Here is a 20,276-nt window from a genome sequence, read left to right on the forward strand (position 1 = left end):
TAAATGCATGAGCAGCTAAATAACAACAAATGATACATTATGAAAGCATAGACACACTGGTGAAACCGGCTCCAGACCAGCCAAAACCCTTATTCATACTATCGGATCGGACGGTCTGGAGTCGGTCACGCCGGAGCGACTAAGGTAAAATGTATAAATACATACTCAACGAAGATATGAAAGACCAACTTTTAACTCACTGATAAATCTGTCCAACCCTTCATCGGCCAGATGTAGGCCATCAGTTCTGTACAGCGAAATGTCATTATGGGATATTGATGGATGCGGTATGGCTTTACCATGAAATCTTGCAGCTATAGCCTTGGCGTACCTATTGGCCGCCCTTCTCTTTAAGTCCAATTTACCTTGATCTCCTGTACAGCCAGCGGGGTACCAAACCCTCTCCAAAATGTCCGACCACACTATTTGAAATTTGTCCTTATTGGCGTCAAAAAGTCTATACGTCAAACTAGCCAGCTTCTTCTTGGACAGTGCCTCAATGTCATTCGTTCCTACATGCAATACTACTACTGAAGGCTTTGGTTCACTCCGACCCATCTTATCTAACCAATCGCTTACCCCTTCAATTCGTAGCCCCCTTTTCCCAACCAGCGGACCGACGTTCCAAGTCCAAGGTCAGCCTCGCCGGTGTTCTTCGCCCTGCGATGTGCCCAAAACACTATCGAGTCCCCTATGATCCACACCACAGGTCCTGTAATAGAAAACAAGAAAAGAGGGCTGGGCAGAATTTTGAAGTATGAAAATTTCCCCCTGAAAGGTCTGCTACCCTTCACCACCCCTTCATCACGGGGTTTTCCCCTCCAAGATACAATGTATGTAATCACATTTTTGACCCCTCCCCTTAATCCTGAAAGCATTGATATTAAACACGTCATTATACCGTTGTAACATTCTCTCTAAAAAGCAGAATGCTCGTAATTGTGTGATATCATTAAACCCGCACTTACTCTCTTTCAGTATTAAGCCCAGAGTTATTTTGATGATACATGTATATTGATATCAACATGTACGGGGGGGGGGGGGGGTCGTTATGATCAATCTGATGTTCCAAACACGTTCAATCCAATCAATATAGTACTATCCCTTTCTTCCTTTTGTATAATGTAATAATGTATAATGTATAAACACATTCCAACCAATATATAATAATGTATAATGTATAATGTCTGAGCACATTCCAATCAATTTATAATAATGTATAATGTATAATGTAAAATGTATAAGGTATAATGTATAATGTAAAATGTATAAGGTATAATGTATAATGTATAACGTATAAACACATTCCCATCAATATAGTACCATCTCTTTCTTCATTTTGTATAAAGAATGTAATAAAGTATAATGTATAATGTATAATATATGATGCATAATGTATAATGTATAATGTATACTGTAACAAGGGCTCCTTTGTAAACAAGCCTCTTGGCACTGAACATACCACCCTGCTTCTGAATAGGGCTGAATAAAATAAAACAATACCATGTAAGCAGATATATTGAGAATTATACACCCAAATATCCAACAACCCATCGGCCACGGCTTTGATTAAAGCACATGTCCTCGTGTAAAGTAAACGCGTTTGACATTATTGGAAGATAACTTACACCTGATTTTGGTCAAAATGTCAAATAACCTAAAATCATCATTTCATATATATTTTCGTTCTTTTTTTTTTTTTTTTTTTTTTTATTTTTTTTACTTAACCATGTCGAGTCTTATATATCTCCGATGTGCACTCGAAACCCAACGCCCCATGCGTTGGATTTCCTCATCCGAGCAACCGGCCATGGCAGCGGTCGTAGCCGCCCCAATACGAAAGGAATGCGATGAAAACATTGCCGCCGGCATATCCCCGTATGTCAAACATCGTTTTATCATGTTTCCAAATTCACGCCTAGTTAGCGGGAGAGCACCATATGAACAAAAGAAGGCTCCACCATTCTTTGGGCGGATTTCTAAATAACGAATAACCGCCATCACAGGGCAGCTAACTGTCCCCAACTCTGGTATCGAAATGGTGCACCCATTTCCCCGCTGGTCAGTCTTTGACTTCCTTAGGAATAATTCCACCCTGCGATGCGGTGCATCGCCAGTGACCCTAACATCTGTGTGCTGCAGAATAGACTCACATCTATGCCTGGACTCTACTGTCAACTCACTAACTCTCAACAAACCATAAAATGCCACTGAAAAAGCAGCAGAGTACATCAAAACATCGTAATGACTACCACAAACATGCCTCAAGTAGGCGAGCATTCTATTTAACACAGACAATGTGATTGGATGCCTAGCATCTCTTCTCAAAGTACTTCGCCTACACCCTTCAATTAACCTTGTAATCACAAAACTCTTGGTCACATCCTTTAGCCCAGATGAACTCATATAAAATGCCAACCCAGATATGTATGTTTGAATAGTAGACCCTGCATATCCCATAAAGGATAAATAAGAAATGAACTGCGCCACCCATTCTACATTAGGGGGTAGCTGGGGGTCGTATCCGTACACTTTACAAAATTTCACGTATGCCCCCAAGGCAATAGAGTAAGTTGTGTGTGTTCGAGCTGCCCTAGAAGCCATCAGCAGTCGACTTCTCTCGATAGCCAGCTCTTCCAAAGACGGACTGGAACCTCCACGCCCTCCCGGGCGGCCCCCGGTGCTAACGCATGGAACCTCGGCATCTGAAATCGAGATAGTGCATCAGCTATACCATTATCACATCCATGTACATGCCTAGCCCTCAACACTATATTATTGCTTAAACATATAATCACCACCTTCCTCACCAAAACCATAATATCAGGGCATAGCGCCGACTGCTTGTTAAGTACTGCCACCACGGCCTGATTATCACAATTAAACAATATATTCTTGTCCTTTAGCTCCATGCCCCAAATCTCCAAGCCTACCCAAATAGGGAATAGCTCTAAAAAAGCTATAGACCTCCTACCGGCCTGGAAATCAGCAGGCCACCTGGATTGAGCCCACCTGCCTCCAAAGAAAATTCCAAAACCAATGCCAGCCGCCGCATCAGTGAAAAACTGAATTTCCTCGCTTCCAAACCAGCCTGGAGCCCGGAAGAAAACTTGACCATTAAAATGTGCCAAGAACTCCAACCAAACCCGCAAGTCAGCCTTAGCCCCTCTCGTCAACCTAACCATGTGAAAAGGACGCTTAACGCTCTTAGTTAAGTCAATGAGCCGTCTCATGAATGCTCGCCCTGGAGCAATTGCCTTACATACAAAGTTTAGACTACCTACAATCGACTGAATGTCTCTTAGGGAAATTTTTTGTTTCTGTACCGCCCAATTTAATTTCCCTACTAATTTCTCAATTTTGTCCTCCGGTACCCGAACCTGCTGAGAAACGCTATCTATTACCAGCCCAAGATATGACAACTGTGTGGTCGGGCCTTCCGTTTTTTCTCGCGCTATGGGCACCCCAAATCGTTCGCAAATTGCTTCAAAACAATGCATTGCCCGCCTGCAATCCTCCGAGGCAGGGCCGCCTGCAAAAAAGAAATCATCCAAATAATGGACAATATTTTGCGACTTCGCAACTTTTCTCGCGCAAAACTCTAAAAAAGTACTAAAACATTCAAAAGTGGAACAAGAAACTGCGCAGCCCATCGGCAAACAACGATCAAAATAGTAACGACCATCTATATACATCCCAAGCAACTCAAAATCTTTTGGGTGAACAGGCAAGAGCCTGAAAGCTGACTTAATGTCAGTCTTTCCCATAAGGGCACCCCGCCCCAATTGCGTCACAATATCTACCGCCGAATCAAAGGACGAATATGTTACTGTACACTGCCCCTCCGGTATGCCATCATTAACTGAATTTCCCCTGGGTGCCGATAAATGTTGAATCATACGGAACTCCCCTGGGGCCTTTTTGGGCACCAACCCCACTGGTGAACACCTCATATTCTCGAAGGGAGGAACAACAAAAGGCCCAACTATCCTACCTAAGTCTATTTCATCCCTCAATTTCTTTTTCAACGTATCCATGTGTTCGAATGCTGATTTCAGGTTTTTAACAACCAATGGGACCCTGTCCCCTTCAAAATGTAATGAAAAACCAAACTTAAAACCATTATACAAGCACTGAGCATGCTCCTGATTAGGATAAGTAGCTAACATGGGCACCAAACGTGCTAACTTAATAGGGGTCGGAGCAATAGACGACACCGCACTAGCCGTAGACCTATTTACTGCCAGCGGGACTGGAACCGGCCCGCCCTTGGCTACACTGCTTAGCCCCATGACCTGTCGCCTGGCAGCGGGAACACTTGTGCTCATAGATGCAAGCTTTGCCTCGCATGCACTTGCCTCTATTAAAGGCAAAGCACACGCCTCGGCTGGGTGTGCCATTGGCTCCGGGTCCCTTTCCTCCGAAGGGAAAAGATTTTCTCGCGCCGTACTCCCCTCTGTAGAACTGATGGCGAGGGGCATGGGGTAAATTGTGGCGCTGCCGCGGACCATTAGAGGCCACCAGCATCAACCACAACTCGGCGTCGACGCTCGCCCAGGATCGCCCGGGTAAACGCGCCTGCTTGCTCCTAAACTGAGTGTCATAGTCACGCCAGCCATAACCTGCAAACGCACGGGCTGCATGCCTTATCAAATCCATATATTTCATGAGCTCCCTGCTCCTTTCAATGTGCTTCTCAGCGTAAATTGAGGCAAATACTAGAAACACCGAAGTCCACTGCTCTACCGACATGATTTTCTTAGCCTTTGATTGAGGTTGAAGTTGCAAACCAAGACCAGATCCCGATTGACACAAACTCAAAGTGGTGTCACCTACACTCAAGGCCCCAAACTCATCACGTGCATTATTATGCTTAAGGAGCACTCCCAAATCTATATATTCACTTGCCCAAATTTTTTCCTTCAGTGAGATAGCCACTTCCACACCTAGTGGGTCGCATGCGCTAATAAATGGTTCCGGTGCCCCCAACACGGCAGAAAGCCTAGGCGCCTGGGGCTCAGATCTCTCAACACCGACCTCCACTAGATCTAGGCCTAGATCTTCGGCTACCCCTGCCGACCGCGCCGGCACTGAAACTGCTGGCTGAGCCTGCCCCGAGCTACCGGTATCCGACTCCTGAGCTACTATCTCATGCCAAGCAATAGATCTGCCCACGGGCGCCTGGCCTTCCCGCCCCACTAGATCTAGATCTAGCTCTGCCATTTTATCACCAACTTTAGACCTAGGCCTACCACTTTTTTCATCAACATCGACAACTTGAGACTGAGAGGGATTTAACTCACCGCTCCTTCCTGGCCCGTTGTTGCCGCCTCCCAGCCCCAGATCCACACTTGCGGGGGTTGACGTCGCCCGTGGACCTCTCGGCCGACCCGGCCTCCTCTTCGGTGTGTCATCTCCCTTCCTCGCACCTGCGGTCGTTATTTTCTTGGCCTTAACCTTTGGCATGATCAACTCGCGAAACTAGAGTTAGACTCGAAGCTCCGTCACTCAGCCCAAGTCCAATGAATCCTGGATGCAATCACCTCCAAAGTTCAATCAAGCGAACCGCCAAGAAAAAATTCAATCCTGAAGTTGCAAACTGAATCTTTTAGGTCCACAAATCGGCACAGCTAACTTAGTCTTAGTTCTACGGCAACAATTCCTGAGGCTGAAGTCTGAAGACAGTAAAAAACTGAAATCAGCGTCTGTATAATCCAATAAAAGTATGATCTTATGTGATATGTATAGTGGTAGCTAGACAAATGTCGAAATATCTGCCACTAGGCCTAGTTGCCAATGGCCGAAAGAAAATTTTCAAAAAATTTTGTAAGCACGCTTTACACATGCACCGTCATCTCTCTTCATTGAAAGCCAAAACGAAAATGAAGCATTCCCCGCACTTTTATCCGCGCATAGCTCAACCGCGGCAAATGTCTGGCATTGTGCCCAAATTCTTTGGCGCGGGCGCCAAAAAGCGCTGCCCCGCCCTTTACGGGTCGGGTCACGAGCCCTTTCTCGGGCAACCACGCCCCCTTTCAAAATCAAAACAAACTAAAATGTGTATTTTGCTAGCCCGCTAATAAATCATTTTAAATCGTCAAGCCGTCTTTAAAATCCATTATCTAAAAAATCCATCACCATTTCGAAAAGAAGTGTACAGAAAATGTAGAAATAAAGTCAGTAATATAATTAAAGAAGCTAAAAAACATTATTTCTTGGAAAGTTTTGCAAATTCCAAAGGAAATATGAAAAAAAATTGGAATACTGTTAATTGTGCAATGGGTCGTGCAAATAAAAAGTGCAATATTGATTTTTTGAAATGTAATAATCAAGTATTATATGATACCTCTGATATTTGTAATGTATTCAATGAATTTTTTATCAATATTGTAACTGAAATGATTTTTCCCGTTGATCGGGATAATAATTTAAATTTGAATTTTTGTAGATATTTGGATAGAAATCCAAGGACTTGTTTTTCAAACCAATCACTTGTACTGAGATAATTGATATTGTGTCTAACATAAAAAGTGATTGCAGTCCTGGTATGATGATGATATAAGTATAAAGGTTATAAAAAAATCAATACATATTTTATGTCAACCCCTTTGTGCAATATTCAATCAATGTTTAGATCTCGGTATATTTCCAGATGAATTAAAGATTGCTCGTGTTGTTCCTGTATATAAAAATGGTCCAAGTGAAAATGTTTCAAATTACAGACCCATATCAGTCTTGCCAATTTTTTCTAAGATCTTAGAAAAGTGTATATATAATAGATTATTTGATTTTATTAACAAGTGCAATATATTATCTCTCCATCAATACGGTTTTCGTGCTGGTCATTCAACATCTTCGGCTCTTATTGATTTTGTCCATACTGTTACCAACGCACTTGATGATAAGAAATATTTGATAGCAATGTTTTTAGATTTGAAAAAGGCTTTCGATACAGTTGATCACGCTATTTTATTGAAAAAACTCGAATTGTATGGCATAAGAGGTAATGTACTTAAATTATTTAAAAGTTATCTATCTAACAGAAAACAATATGTTGAAATATCCAAATGCAAATCACAGCTTCAGATTATCTCATGTGGGGTTCCTCAAGGTTCTATTTTAGGACCGCTGTTGTTTCTCCTCTTTATTAATGATCTTAGTAAAGTATCCAACTTGTTACATTGTATTATGTTTGCTGACGACACTAGTCTGTTTTTATCTCACACAAAATATCATGTTTTACACAATTTATTCAATTCTGAACTTGAATTAATATCTGAGTGGTTTTATGCAAACAGAATGATAATTAATCTTGCTAAAACCAATTATATGATATTTAGTAATTTATGTTTACCAGATAGTCTTTCAATTAGAATGTGCAATACAGATATTAAGTGTGTATCGTCAGTAAAATTTTTAGGAATAACAATAGATAATAAGTTTACATGGAAAAATCATATTGATAATCTGTGCAATAAGCTTGCCAAAAATATAGGGATTATGTATATATTAAGGTCATTTCCCAAGGAGATATTAAAACTGATGTATTATGCTATTATATATCCATACCTCAATTATGGTATTCTAGCCTGGGGAAGTGCAAGTAGCATTCACATTTATAGATTATATATTTTACAAAAACGTGCAATAAGAATTGTGTCTCATGCTCCTTATCTTGCCCATACGAATCCTCTATTTGTCGAATTGAATGTATTAAAATTTTGTGATATTCATGCGTTTCAAATTCTTATATTTATGTATTTATGTAACAATAACCTCTTGCCAGATTATATCAAAACATTTTTTAAGTTCAATAGTGATTTCCATGGATACAACACAAGAAATGCAAAGGATTTTCATCTACCTAAGCCAAGACTCTCATCTTTTAAAAACTCAATTTTATTTCAAGGACCACAACTCTGGAATTCTGTTTCTGTAGATATCAGGCAATCAGTTTCATTAAATGTTTTTAAGTCAAAATCAAGGCAAGTTATTCATAAAGTTTGTTTTTATAAATTTAATTTAGGCATATTAGGCAACCCCCCCCCACCCCTTTTATGTTGTAGTTTAGTGATTTTTTTTCTTTGTTATTAAAGTCTTGGATTATTATGTTATAGGGTCAGCTAATCACAAGGCTCGTTCCTTTCTTGCTGTCCCTCTCATATTCAATCCAATGTTTATTTCTATTTGTTGTTGTTGTTTTTCTATTTTGTTAATACGATGCTTTGTATATGTTGTGTTTTTGTATGGATTTTTATGAGAAAATAAATTGAAATTGAATTGAATTGAATTGCTACATCCAACAATATACTCCAACCCATTACAAAATGAATAATTTCATGTGACGATATTTCAAGCGCATGCATGTCAATAGAAGATTTATTATATAGCGCTGGGGCTTGGATAAGGATTTATTTATCGCTGTGTGGTTTGTACTCATTTACAAATGTACATATAAATAGGCAATGAATTCCATATGTTTCATAAATGAATGGCCTTGACCATATTACACATATATATTAGCCGACCAGCTATAGTTCTATAGATGATTCAGTCATTATTGCAATTTTACCGAGTCAGATCTCTCGAAAAAAAATACACACGGTCACTTGTGGTTCTTGTTATTACATTTCTTCAATAACCGAATAAGCATGTTTGTAGAGGCGTGTTTTTTTTCTGTTACTGATACCATACACGTTTTGGTAGAAATAGCAAAATTGAAGAGATAATTTAGACTTCGACTTTCTGTCCAATTTACATGAGAGGATTGCATTACGATATTTTGTTATTTCAAGTGCTAAAGTACGAAGTCCTTCTTGGTAATTAATGATTAAATATGAGAATCAAGAAGCTAATTAATTATGACTGGGTACTTATTATGCTTGTAGATATATCAAGTTGTATTCATAACATTATTGCTCTGTTTCTTATTCCCAGATATCTTTTCTTATGTGAATATGTCTCGACCAAAATTTAGCGGAAAAAACGGTGAAAAAATATTTTCGACTTGCACCGTAATTTTTTTATTTGTATTTATCATAATTTTTTTGTGTTTTTGCATTGAGACCCGTATGTAAAGCCTTAGTTAATTCTTTCTTTTTTTTCATCATTCTTTTCTATATTTGAATATGAGGGTTGGGGTTCATAGCGCCTTCTTTTCGGTAAAATAATTAGTTACCGGAATAAGCTCTTATTCGTTTAACTATAGTTGTCCCTCTTGTTCAACTTAGAAAAAAATGACGTCACACAGCAAAAACTGTGGTGTTAACCGGTGTCCATATAGGACCAAACCAGTTGTTTTACACCGGTGTTAAATTTGTGGTGTTAGTTTTACACCTAAAGGTGTTGTTACAACACCTATGGTTGTTACATTTACACTCTTTGGTGTTATGTTCAATCTTTTGGGTGTTATTTTAACACCTCAGGGTGTGGTCCCTTATTAACACCAACTGGTGTCAGTTTTAACGCCACAGTTGTTACAGTGCACATTTTGGACGCACCGCCCCTGCCAAAATATCCTGGCTCCGAAGGGGGTTCCTTGACATTTTCTCTGGCGACAATTCCTCCGCTGTAGATTCCACACACGAATTGAATGACCAACTTCTACCCTGGGTTTTACACTATACCCTATCCTAAACCCAACATAAAAATCTAATTCAACTCTTACGCTACATGTCAGACGATATTAAGCCCGGAGCAATTGTCGAAGGAGTACTGTCACCCCGAAGATGTTATACAGATTTTAACAGGTTGTGTCTTTTGATTTTACGTTTCTTCGAATAATGCGTTGTAACTTCATTTTCGCTGTTTTTTCAGGGATCGCTGTTTAAGGTGAACAGAGACATTCAAATAAACCTTAAGTTCATAGAAGATGAGAGACCCAGCTATCCCCCACTTCAGTTTTAGAAACCTGGAGCCCGTAACGCAGAGCTTATATTAGCAATGATCGGAGAACATTTTTCTACGATTGATCCTATTGACTACACTGTACAATCAATCGTGAATATCAAGCGTACAATTAATCGCTAACCTTTGTGTTACGGGACCCTGCATGGAGAGCGTTTCAGGAATACTTTTGTCTAGGATTGTCACCGATGGATGTTATAAGCTACTGCCATTCCTTGCTTTATTCTGATTGACCGAGAGCCAATTAGTCGGTGAAAATCACTGACACAACCTTCCCTGAAAAGCTCCCCTGTTCCTCGGAGGCGACGTCACATTTTGAGACATTCCTTATACCTGTCGAAAAGATTCGGTTCAACGTTTTCCTTCACAAGAATTTGTTTCCGCGGGTCGTTGACTCCCTAATTTGTTTTCACAGGAGGAGGGGGATTGATTTTTTTACCTGTTGGTTTTTATACCTTTGACGGTTTCCTTGTTTAAATTTGATGATTGGGTTGAATGGGGGCTATTTCTGCGCGGTGTGGGTGTACGTCGTTGTTGAAGTGTGTGTTTGGAATAGTTTGATTTGGGGTAGGAAACTGAGAAAAAGTAGGTCATGCGAAATATTGATTTCAAGGGTTTCTTTTCCAATTCGCCTAATGCCAATTCGTCCGATTACCAACTCGTCTACTACCATTTGGTCTATCATCAGTTCGTCTACTCACCACATGGTCTACTTTTATTGAGTCTAATTCCATTCCACCTCATAGCCAATTGGTCCAATAGCCATTTAGTCCATAAACCATTTGGTCTGATTAAACTTAAGTGTTAATTGTGCAAAATGAATGAAAAGAAAATGGGTATTAGACCAACTGGTTATACGAAGTAGTAACTGACGAAGTGGTGATCAGACGAAGTGATGATTGGACCAAATGGGTGTAAGACGAAATGTTGATGGACGAAATGGCATTAGACTAAATGAAGGTAGACCATGTGGTGAGTGGACAAGTTAGCAGTGGACGAATTGGCAATTTACCATTTCAAGTTTTCGGTGAAAGCTTGCGTGATCATCATGGAAGTGGAATAGCATTCATCCTTTATGGGAAAGAAAGATTACTACTGCAAGTATTGTTTAGTAACTAAATAATGTAATTATCTTCCTTTTAGGGAAAATATCCATTCTTTCTTTTTTCTTACTTCTCTATTTTCATCCATTTTCTTTCAAACTTTCTCATCTATGAGAAAAGAAAATCTCAGGTTTAGAGATGAAATAACGTTTCCTTTTCCTCTTTAACCGCATATTTTTTCTTTGTTTCTTTTACGATTATCCTTTCTTTCTTGCACATTTTCTGTAATATGGTTTATGCTTTCTTCCAAATCAATTTCATACCGAAGGATGGCTTTGTTATGAGTACCCCACCATCTCTTACTCCACCTCCTTCTCCTCCTAGAAATACCAAATGATAATCAGTACTATGTATGCTGCGCCATGGCAACGTAACATTAGTTGCTTATCCATCACATCAGTGAAATCATTTCTTAGTCATTTCGTTCAGTGTTGTGTCAGCGTCGTCTTACATTTTTTATCTTTCCAGATATCTCATATCGTTTTTCCTGTCTGCACGTGTATGATGGTGTTTAATATGACTATTCGCAGGATAACGCACGACCGAGGACCCTTTCTCGTAGTTAATACGAAATTATGAAAACATGTAATGTTTTATTACAATGAGAATATGATTTCTCTTAAACCCTAATTAAGTTTTAACAATATTCAATGTTTCATGTAGATGTTTACCTATAGATGATCGGGGGCGATTCATGAAAGGACTTGTCGGACATTTTATCATAGGAACCATAGGAACAGTGCCTTACAGCCAATCAGAATCAAGGAAAGATGTCAGATCTGACAACTTATCGGATGAAAATATTGATGAAACACCCCTCTGGTTTCAACTGTAGCTCATAGCGAACTTGATTTAGCACTGAAGAAAGGATAACTAGTCGAGCGTAAAGTCGCGGGGAAACATGCGAGCATTTTTTCTGACACAACATCCTTGTCCTATTCGTTTCAAAAGCGACTCACAGCACTACGAAAGACTGGACTATGGAATGCCAAAGTGCAATTTTCCTAGATGTTTGACCATTTTTATTGTCAAAATATTGAACTGGTGGCAAATAATACACCTGGTTTATTGGCACTGTAATGATCATTTATATCTGTCCTAACTGCCATACCTGCAATAAGGTATATTTTGCATAATTATTAAAAGCGACGCATAATCTTACGATAGACTATGGACTATGGAATGCCAAAATGTAGTTGGTAGTTGGTGGCAAATAATACACTTGATTTGTTGGCACCGAAATATTTATTTTTGCAGTAAGAATGCCTATCGAAATCTGTTTATTTCGAATTCAGCTCATGCGAGTGACCATGATCAGTAAATGCAACAAGGATTCCTATATGTCAATTATGTTTCTATCATTATTAGAAGCTACAGGTATGTAACTTTGCAACAGCTTTCAAGATCAGCCCCCTGGCTCCATTAATTATGTCTACTTTTTTCTTTTGATGTTATTTATTTTCTTTCTACTCGGAATTTCACGTTCTCCCTTTTGTGTTCGCATTGACGTATTTCTTGGAAACGCGAGTTCATTTTTTTCGCATATTCCCAATCTTTTGATATTACACCATTTTCTCCTGTGATTTTGAATGCTATTACCATGATTATTGTTACGAGCAGTGGAAAATCTTGAGATTATTTTCATTCCCTTTCGTTCATAAGTAAGTGGAGACGAGATGTCTCTTGATTCGATGGAGATCAGTAATATGGTCGGGTATTTTTGTTTAATGTTTTCTTCCTTTCGTCATCTTCTCCCGCTGGTTCCCTTTCTTCTTAACCTTCATACTTCTTCTCATCCTTCTACTTCACATTCTCCTCATCATTTTCTCCTACAATCCTCCTCTTCCCCTCCTCGTCATTCATATTCTTTATTCTCTTCTTTTTTCTTCTTCTTCTTTTTCCTCTTCTTCTTCTTCTTCTCCTCCTCCTTCTTCTTTTTATTCTTCTTGTTCTTCTTCTGTTGCTGCTGCTGCTGCAGCTGATGGTAATGATGATGATGATGGTGGTGGTGGTGATGATGATGATCGTGATGATGATGGTGGTGGTGATGATGATGATGATGATCGTGATGATGATGATGATGATCGTGATGATGAGATGATGGTGGTGATGATGATGATCGTGATGATGATGATGATGATGATAATGATGATGATGATTATAATGATGATGATGGTGTTGATGATGACTGTGATGATGATTATGATGATCATTATGATCATGATGATCGTGATGATGATGATGATGATGATCTTGATGATGATCGTGATAATGATTATGATGATGATGATCATCATCATCATGATCATCATGATGATGATCGTGATGATGATTTTTCTTGTTCACCACCTCCTCCTCTTCCGATGATGATGATGGTGGTGGTGGTGGTGGTGATGACTCTTCTTATCCTCCTTCTTCTTTATCTCCTACCCCTTCCTTCTCCTACTCCTCCTTATCATCCACGCCCCTCTTCTATCTATCCCTGCATGTCCTGTTACTTGTCTTTCCTTCTTTCATCATCTAATAATAATAATAATAAACACGGCATATTAACCCAGGGTAGCCACTGTATCAGTTCCGAAAACTGTTCTCCCAGCGCGCCCTTCTATTATTATCAAGTAGGCCTCGATTCCACGAGGTCAATCACATTTTCTTATAGCTTCCCTGTACCACACACTCACAGATAATGAAGATGACAACCAACATCCAAGGCTCCTTCTTTGGTGTTTACAAGTTTAAAGAGACGTTTAGTCAATACTGCTTTCCATCGGCGATTCGAGGGGGAAACCTGTGGCTTGTAGGCATGCATTGATAGGCACATCGGTTCTGAAGCCACCGAGATTGCGGGAGGAATTTTATCAAGGTTTCAACAACATTCAGATAACCGAAATGCACTCGCTGCCGGGAATCACTCGATTTCAACGGTTTCAGAAGCATTCATCCTTAATTCTGTGGTTTCTATGGTAACAGAATCTTAGTAAATCGATGTTAAGATACAGCGCAATGTGGACAGTTAGTGATTATCAATTCATTAAGATCTGTTGAAGCAAGCGAGCTTAAGACCTCTTTGTAGCTTGCACTGCAAATGATTCGATGTTGATTTACCATTAGCCAGGAATCTATATCTGTCCTTACCAGAGAAGTGTTGAAACAACACCAGTTTGGAATAATTAAACCTATGCTGTTTTGATACTAATTTGTGTTGTATAAACACCTATCTGGTGTTTACCAAAACCAAACTGGTGTTGTTTAACACTTCTCTTGTTAGGTCATACACATCAAAACCTGTGGTGTTAACCGGTGTACATTGAGCACCACACCAGTCATGTTACACCGGTGTTTAATTGACAGTGTTAGTTTAACATCTACAGGTATTATTACAACAATTTTGGTTGTTGCATTTACACTCTTTGGCGTTGTGTTCAAACTCTAGGGTGTGATTTTAACAGCTCACGGTGTGGTCCTCTATTAACACCAACTGGTGTCAGTTTTAACACCGCAGTTTCTACGGTGTATATAGATTCCGGGCTGGTGTTAGATCAACACCGGAGTTTTGGCAGTGTGTGATTTCAATCGGGCGTTCATTTATTTAAAAGTTCCTTGAGGTTTTGCTCACAGACATGTTCTGCTGTTTCTCAGCTATCCCGAGGAGCAGTTCATGACGGGAATTCTGAGGGTTTTCCACTGATTAACTTGCTCTCCGCCAATCATGTGCAAGGATTTCCGTAGGTTATAACTTCTGTCGATGAAAATCAATGTCAAACTTCTTCATGAAACCCTTCCTCAGGTTTCAATCTATTTCCCTGTAACACAATTTGCGATAATGTGAATGAGAGATGCAAAAACGCCATCAGTAACGATCGCAAATGGGCAGTCTTGACATTTTCAAGAAAACCGCAGACCTAACCTTCCTAACATCGTTGTCAGAGTCATTCTAAGGTAGCCCCTTTGCCCAATATTGCGTCAAACTGGGACCTAAGTAATTCCCTCTATTTCATTTATTCTTCACATTTCGATGTTCCCCCCATTTGGAGTACCCCTATAAAGACCGATAATGAAAATGTCGGGGACAATTGATTGACCGTGACCAACGAATTTAGGCGCGAAGAGGGAGAAAACAAAATTGAGAATGTGTTAGATGTACATTTCAGTGTGAGTGACGCATGGTTTAGGGGCGCTACTTATTGCTGGATTTGTTGGACGGTAATGAATGTCGCTTTTCAGAGGAAATCGCCTCCGATCGCATCAGAGTCAATTGTTTAGTGGAAAGAAGGTGAAAGACATCATGATGGTTTGGGTTTATAGACGAAACAGCGTCAAGGAAGAAAGTTAGATGAATAGTCGCATGCAAGAATGGAGTCATAATGAATCCATCTTGTGTAAAGGCGGCCTCGATTTCTTGTAATAGTGAAACACTGCTATCCTTCGAGTGTGAATGTGATTCGGGTGTTTCTACGCGAAGTAGATAGGTATATGGAGTGCCAAGTGTATAGCCATGTATTCTGTTACAAAAACGATGGTTTTGAGTGTAAATGGGAATAAAAATAAGCCAATAAAATAAAACTGCAGGGTATTCTGTTATGATTTTGTACCAAGATTCTTTAAACAATTTTGGTAAAAAGGTTTTTTTTTCACAAAGATATATATGCATATATATATATATATATATATATATATATATATAATTCAGCACTGTAAAAACTGCGGTGTTAAAACTGACACAAATTTGTGTTAATAGAGGACAACAGACCCTGAGGTGTTAACATTACACCCTAGAGATTAAACATAACACTAAAGAGTGTAAATGTAACAACAAAAGGTGTTGTAATAACACCTATAGGTGTAAAAACTAACACCACCAATTTAACACCGGTGTAAATTAACGGGTGTGGTCCTGTATGTACACCGGTTAACACCACAGTTTTTGTTGTGAAGGCTTTACACTTCGCGCCAATAGTTAAAACCTGAAACCATGCAAAACATAAATATACTTCACGTACGATTGATTGCCGTCGGTATAACTGTCGTTTTATCGTCAGCCATTCGTTTCCGAATTACTTGCCATTTGCCGCTTAATTGTTTTGACACAGACAATGTTTGCGATAAAAGGCAAGGTCGTTAAGTTAACTCTTTTGAAGGCAGAACCTTCAATATTACAAATAGAGTTTAAAATGGCAGTGATTTTATCGACGTAAGTTGTCTTCGAAAATACATTAAGGAGCAACTGATGGATAAAACCTGTTCAAACATTGCTTTTACACATTCTACATTGGCGGCAATTTAAGCGCGAATAAAAGCCTTTAGTTAAAAGGCACTCAAAATCTCTAAAGAGCCCTTCGATTTTTAGTTGTCTTTGATATTAGACGGTTAAGAGCGACACTTTATACACTTCGATTCGAGCGATCAATAATGACACTTATACTTGCTATAATATTTTACTCAACGTCAAATTTTCCTGTCCAGCATCACTCAAACTGGTCGAGGTATCTTATTCACAAAGGAAGACATTCGACCGCGAAAAAAAATCTGCATTAAGAAAACGATACTATCAACACAGCAAAATACCTATATCGATTGTGCTCGAGGATGCGTTCTGCCCAAATGATTTTGCATTACCAAGAAAGTGCTTGAAAGTATCGATTACTGCTCGATAGCATAACGCGTCGTCTGTGTTAGCCCCTGACACTTTTACTTTCATTCATTCGTTCTTATCACGGAGACGTTAAAGGGACAACCGGCTGCATAATGCGAGTATTTCATCAAAACAACTCACAGGAGTTTTCCATCGAATTGTATTTGTTTGCAGTCAATCAAAAGCAAACATTTTAGAACGTGGCAACAGTCTATAGTAAGTATCATTTATATTGGCCCCTGACAATTTATTATTATTATTTTTTTTTTCATTTGACCAAATCATGATACAAACATAGAAGACATTATAAATGGTAAAAACAAACAATACTCAATGGAGCAGTGCTACATGCTGGTCAGGGGTGATAAAAGCATAATAGATGTTGCTCGAAAGCATATCACCCCCAAATTCATACTTAATGAAAACCTCCCTCTGAGTCGACTGTCTCATCAACGTCTCAGTTATGAGAATTAATAAAATTTAAATTGTCAGGTGATAAAATTTTTAATTACTGAAAACTGTTATAAGCTTCTGAAATATTTACTTCTCCATGTTCTCATTGGCTTAACACAGATTCTTCGTACGGAATCACTAACAAAACGTTCAATGAAACCCTCCGGTGTGGTCGGTTTTCCCTTTAACGAATGAATTAAACGTCTTAGAAGGGTGTTTGTTGTTGTTAATGCTGTTGAATGCATATAGGCGGCGGAAGCAGGGGGACGGGGACGTGCCCCCCCCCCTAAATTTGAGGTGGGGGACGACCGCCCCCCCCCCCCTACTTTTTTTGTTGATGACCTTTTTTTTGGGGGGGGCTTGTCAAAAAAATTGTAGTCCCTCCCTCCCTTGCTTCTCAATTTTGTTTCCTGCGTCCCCCTTAAATTGTTGGCTTCCGCCGCCAATGGTTGAATATGTTATTACCCAAACAGAAGCAATGATTTCAGAAGCTGATAAACGCCTTGGTTTAAACAAAAATGACTTCGCGATGGAAGGGAACTGGAAAGATCATGTGGATGTAACTTGAAATTCACTCTTAACAATTTGCACCAAAAACAAATCATCCACAAGTCATGTTCTTCACATTTCTTACATCTTTAGCCATTTTAGTATACATGATGAAAAAACACATATCCAATTAAGAATGACAGTGATTACAACACAATGAGCTCATGATAGAAACAACGGAATTTCAGAGTTGCGTTCTGATTCACATTGCTAATTCCTTGGTTCCTATCAACTAGCCGCTCCCATAACCGTAATAAAATCATCATTGCTAGTACCCAGCAAAAACTGTGGTGTTAACCGGTGTACATAGGGGACCACACCAGTTATTTTACACCGGTGTTAAGTTGGTGGTGTTAGTTTTACACATAAAGGTGTTATTACAACACCTTTCGTTGTTACATTTACACTCTTTGGTGTTATGTTCAATCTTTAGGGTGTAATCTTAACACCTCAGGGTGTGGTCCTCTATTAACACCAATTGGTGTCAGTTTTAACACCACAGTTTTTACAGTGTACATGTAGTAAGAAGGGATAAAACATATGACAAAAACTATAACAACAAAAAAGGACTCTTTCCTTCCAAAGTCTATGGCACAGTGGAATCTACTACCAATAACATACTGTACATGAATTAAAAGCTAAATCGGTTGATATTTTTAAGAAAAGGTTAAGCAAAATTCAAATGTTTACTTTTATCCAGGGGCGCACATCATTAATTCAAATTCATCACTAGCCACTCACGCCTGCAGTTATATCCCGATTGAGGAGTTTACCTGCAGTAACCATGGTAACAGGAAGAGGGAAAAATACATCTCTATTGAAAAATACGTGTATAAAATTACGTAATAATAATCAATTCAATGCAGACAAACATGTCTTTGTTCTAGAACAAAGACAAACATGTCTTTGTTCTAGAACAAAAAGGCAAATGACAATGTTCTTCTTCAATGCAATTTGTCAACTAAAATAATATAATGTGTTACTAACCTGCTCTTTTGATAGAGTAAAGTCATTATTGTTTAAAAATTGAATAAATTTCTCTCCTCAATAAGAGTGAAATAAATGATCGTTGTACAGGAAAAAATCTTTATCGAGACTGGAAGGTATATGAACAAGGGCATCACTAAATTATGATAAAAATAGCATCAATAATTGCGGTTGCCATGGTTTCCTCATTGTTAATTTTCATTACTATCATTAATTTTCTATCCTGCATGGTATCCAGAGTATGTCTTTCGACTTGATAATTAGCCTAATTTCATAACGAGGGATTTGTGCTTGCTGGGAAAAGTGCGAAAATGCTTAATTGACAGAATTCTTCTTTCTTTTTTCTGTTTTCCTTGCTTGTTGTTGTTGTCGGGGTTTTTTTTTCTTCTTTTTTTGGGGGGAGGGGGTTCTCGAGTTTTTCGCAGAAATAAGAAATCGATCGTGCTGCTCTCTCCTATTTTGGAGATGTTTAATACTTTCTGCACTTTCCAGTCGAACGATTATACCCCCCCCCCTTATCTCTCTCCTCCTCCTCCTCTTGTAAAAGCCTGGTTACATGACGCAATATAGATGATTCGAATTAAGAATTTGAAATTTTACAAAATTCGATGTCATTTGCTACTATATTTTTTACTTCCACCTCCTCCTCTCCCTCCCTACCCCTCGCTCTCTCCCCTCCCCCCCCTTCTCTCTTCTTCTTCTTCTTCTTTTTCCTCTTTTTCTTCTTCTTCTTTTCTTCTTCTTCTTCTTCTTCTTCTACTTCTTCTTCTTCTTCTTTTCTACTTCTACTTCTCTTCTTACTTTACTTCTTCTTCTACTTTACTTCTTCTTCTTTACTACTTTACTTCTTCTTCTTCTACTTCTTTTTCTTCTTCTTCTTCTTTTTCTTCTACTTCATCTACTTCTACTTATTCTTCTTCTTTTTTCTCTCTCTTCTTGCCCGCTCTCTCCCTCTCACTCCCTCTCTCCTATTATTTCCCTCGCTTTATCTGTTTCTCCTTCCCTTTCATTCATCTGTCCATCCGCCTTCTTATTTTAAATCACCATTTCATCATTTCACATTAATCCATGCATAGAAATCCAAATTTTCTTACTGTTGAAGCATTTTTGCCAAGAAATTCACACAACCAAGAAACGAGGAGATTATTCAAGTTCCAATCCATATCCAATGAAGTTATATTAATATCCCTTCCCTTTGCCCCATCCATATTGGGTGCTACTCCCTCGTGAGACGAATTTGATCACTGGGTTGAAATGTAAGATCTAATTGTCATATGTGTCCGTAAGATTTCTCAATGCCATCGGCTATTTCTCCAAATTTTAGCCATCTATGCTCTCCTAGCTCCCAGAATAATCAAACCAAAATAGGCCTAGGTGAAAACACCTTTTTAAAAATGCCTGTGAAAATATACATTTCAAAGCGAAATCAATCCCCCACGCGATATATTGAAATTTCGGTTTTCAGTGAAAATCTTATTCTGCTATCGTGTTTCAATTAGAGGATTGATTCAGGGGAAAGACAAACTTACAGATAATTGTTATGAACGTAAGCCCCCCAAAACCATTCGACGGCTGAGAGACATAAGGGCGTAAGACACCGAAGATTGTAAAATTATGTATTCAATGGTAGACATTAACGTTTTGAA

The 20,276-nt window shown here is 39.0% G+C and overlaps 1 protein-coding gene across 1 annotated transcript; it reads right to left on the bottom strand.

Annotated features, from left to right (window-relative positions):
* Positions 1-203: 203 nt before the first annotated feature.
* LOC121406077 lies at positions 204-5,723 on the bottom strand. The gene is made up of 2 exons (XM_041597087.1): positions 5,304-5,723; positions 204-712 (listed from the first exon to the last, which is right to left on the bottom strand). The coding sequence occupies exons 1-2, from the start codon at positions 5,464-5,466 to the stop codon at positions 576-578; spliced, it is 300 nt and encodes a 99-aa protein (XP_041453021.1). The 5' UTR covers positions 5,467-5,723; the 3' UTR covers positions 204-575.
* Between the last annotated feature and the right edge of the window lie 14,553 nt (positions 5,724-20,276).

The sequence above is a fragment of the Lytechinus variegatus genome, chromosome 19, assembly GCF_018143015.1.
Source record: "Lytechinus variegatus isolate NC3 chromosome 19, Lvar_3.0, whole genome shotgun sequence".
In the NCBI taxonomy this organism is placed as follows: Eukaryota; Metazoa; Echinodermata; class Echinoidea; order Temnopleuroida; family Toxopneustidae; genus Lytechinus; species Lytechinus variegatus.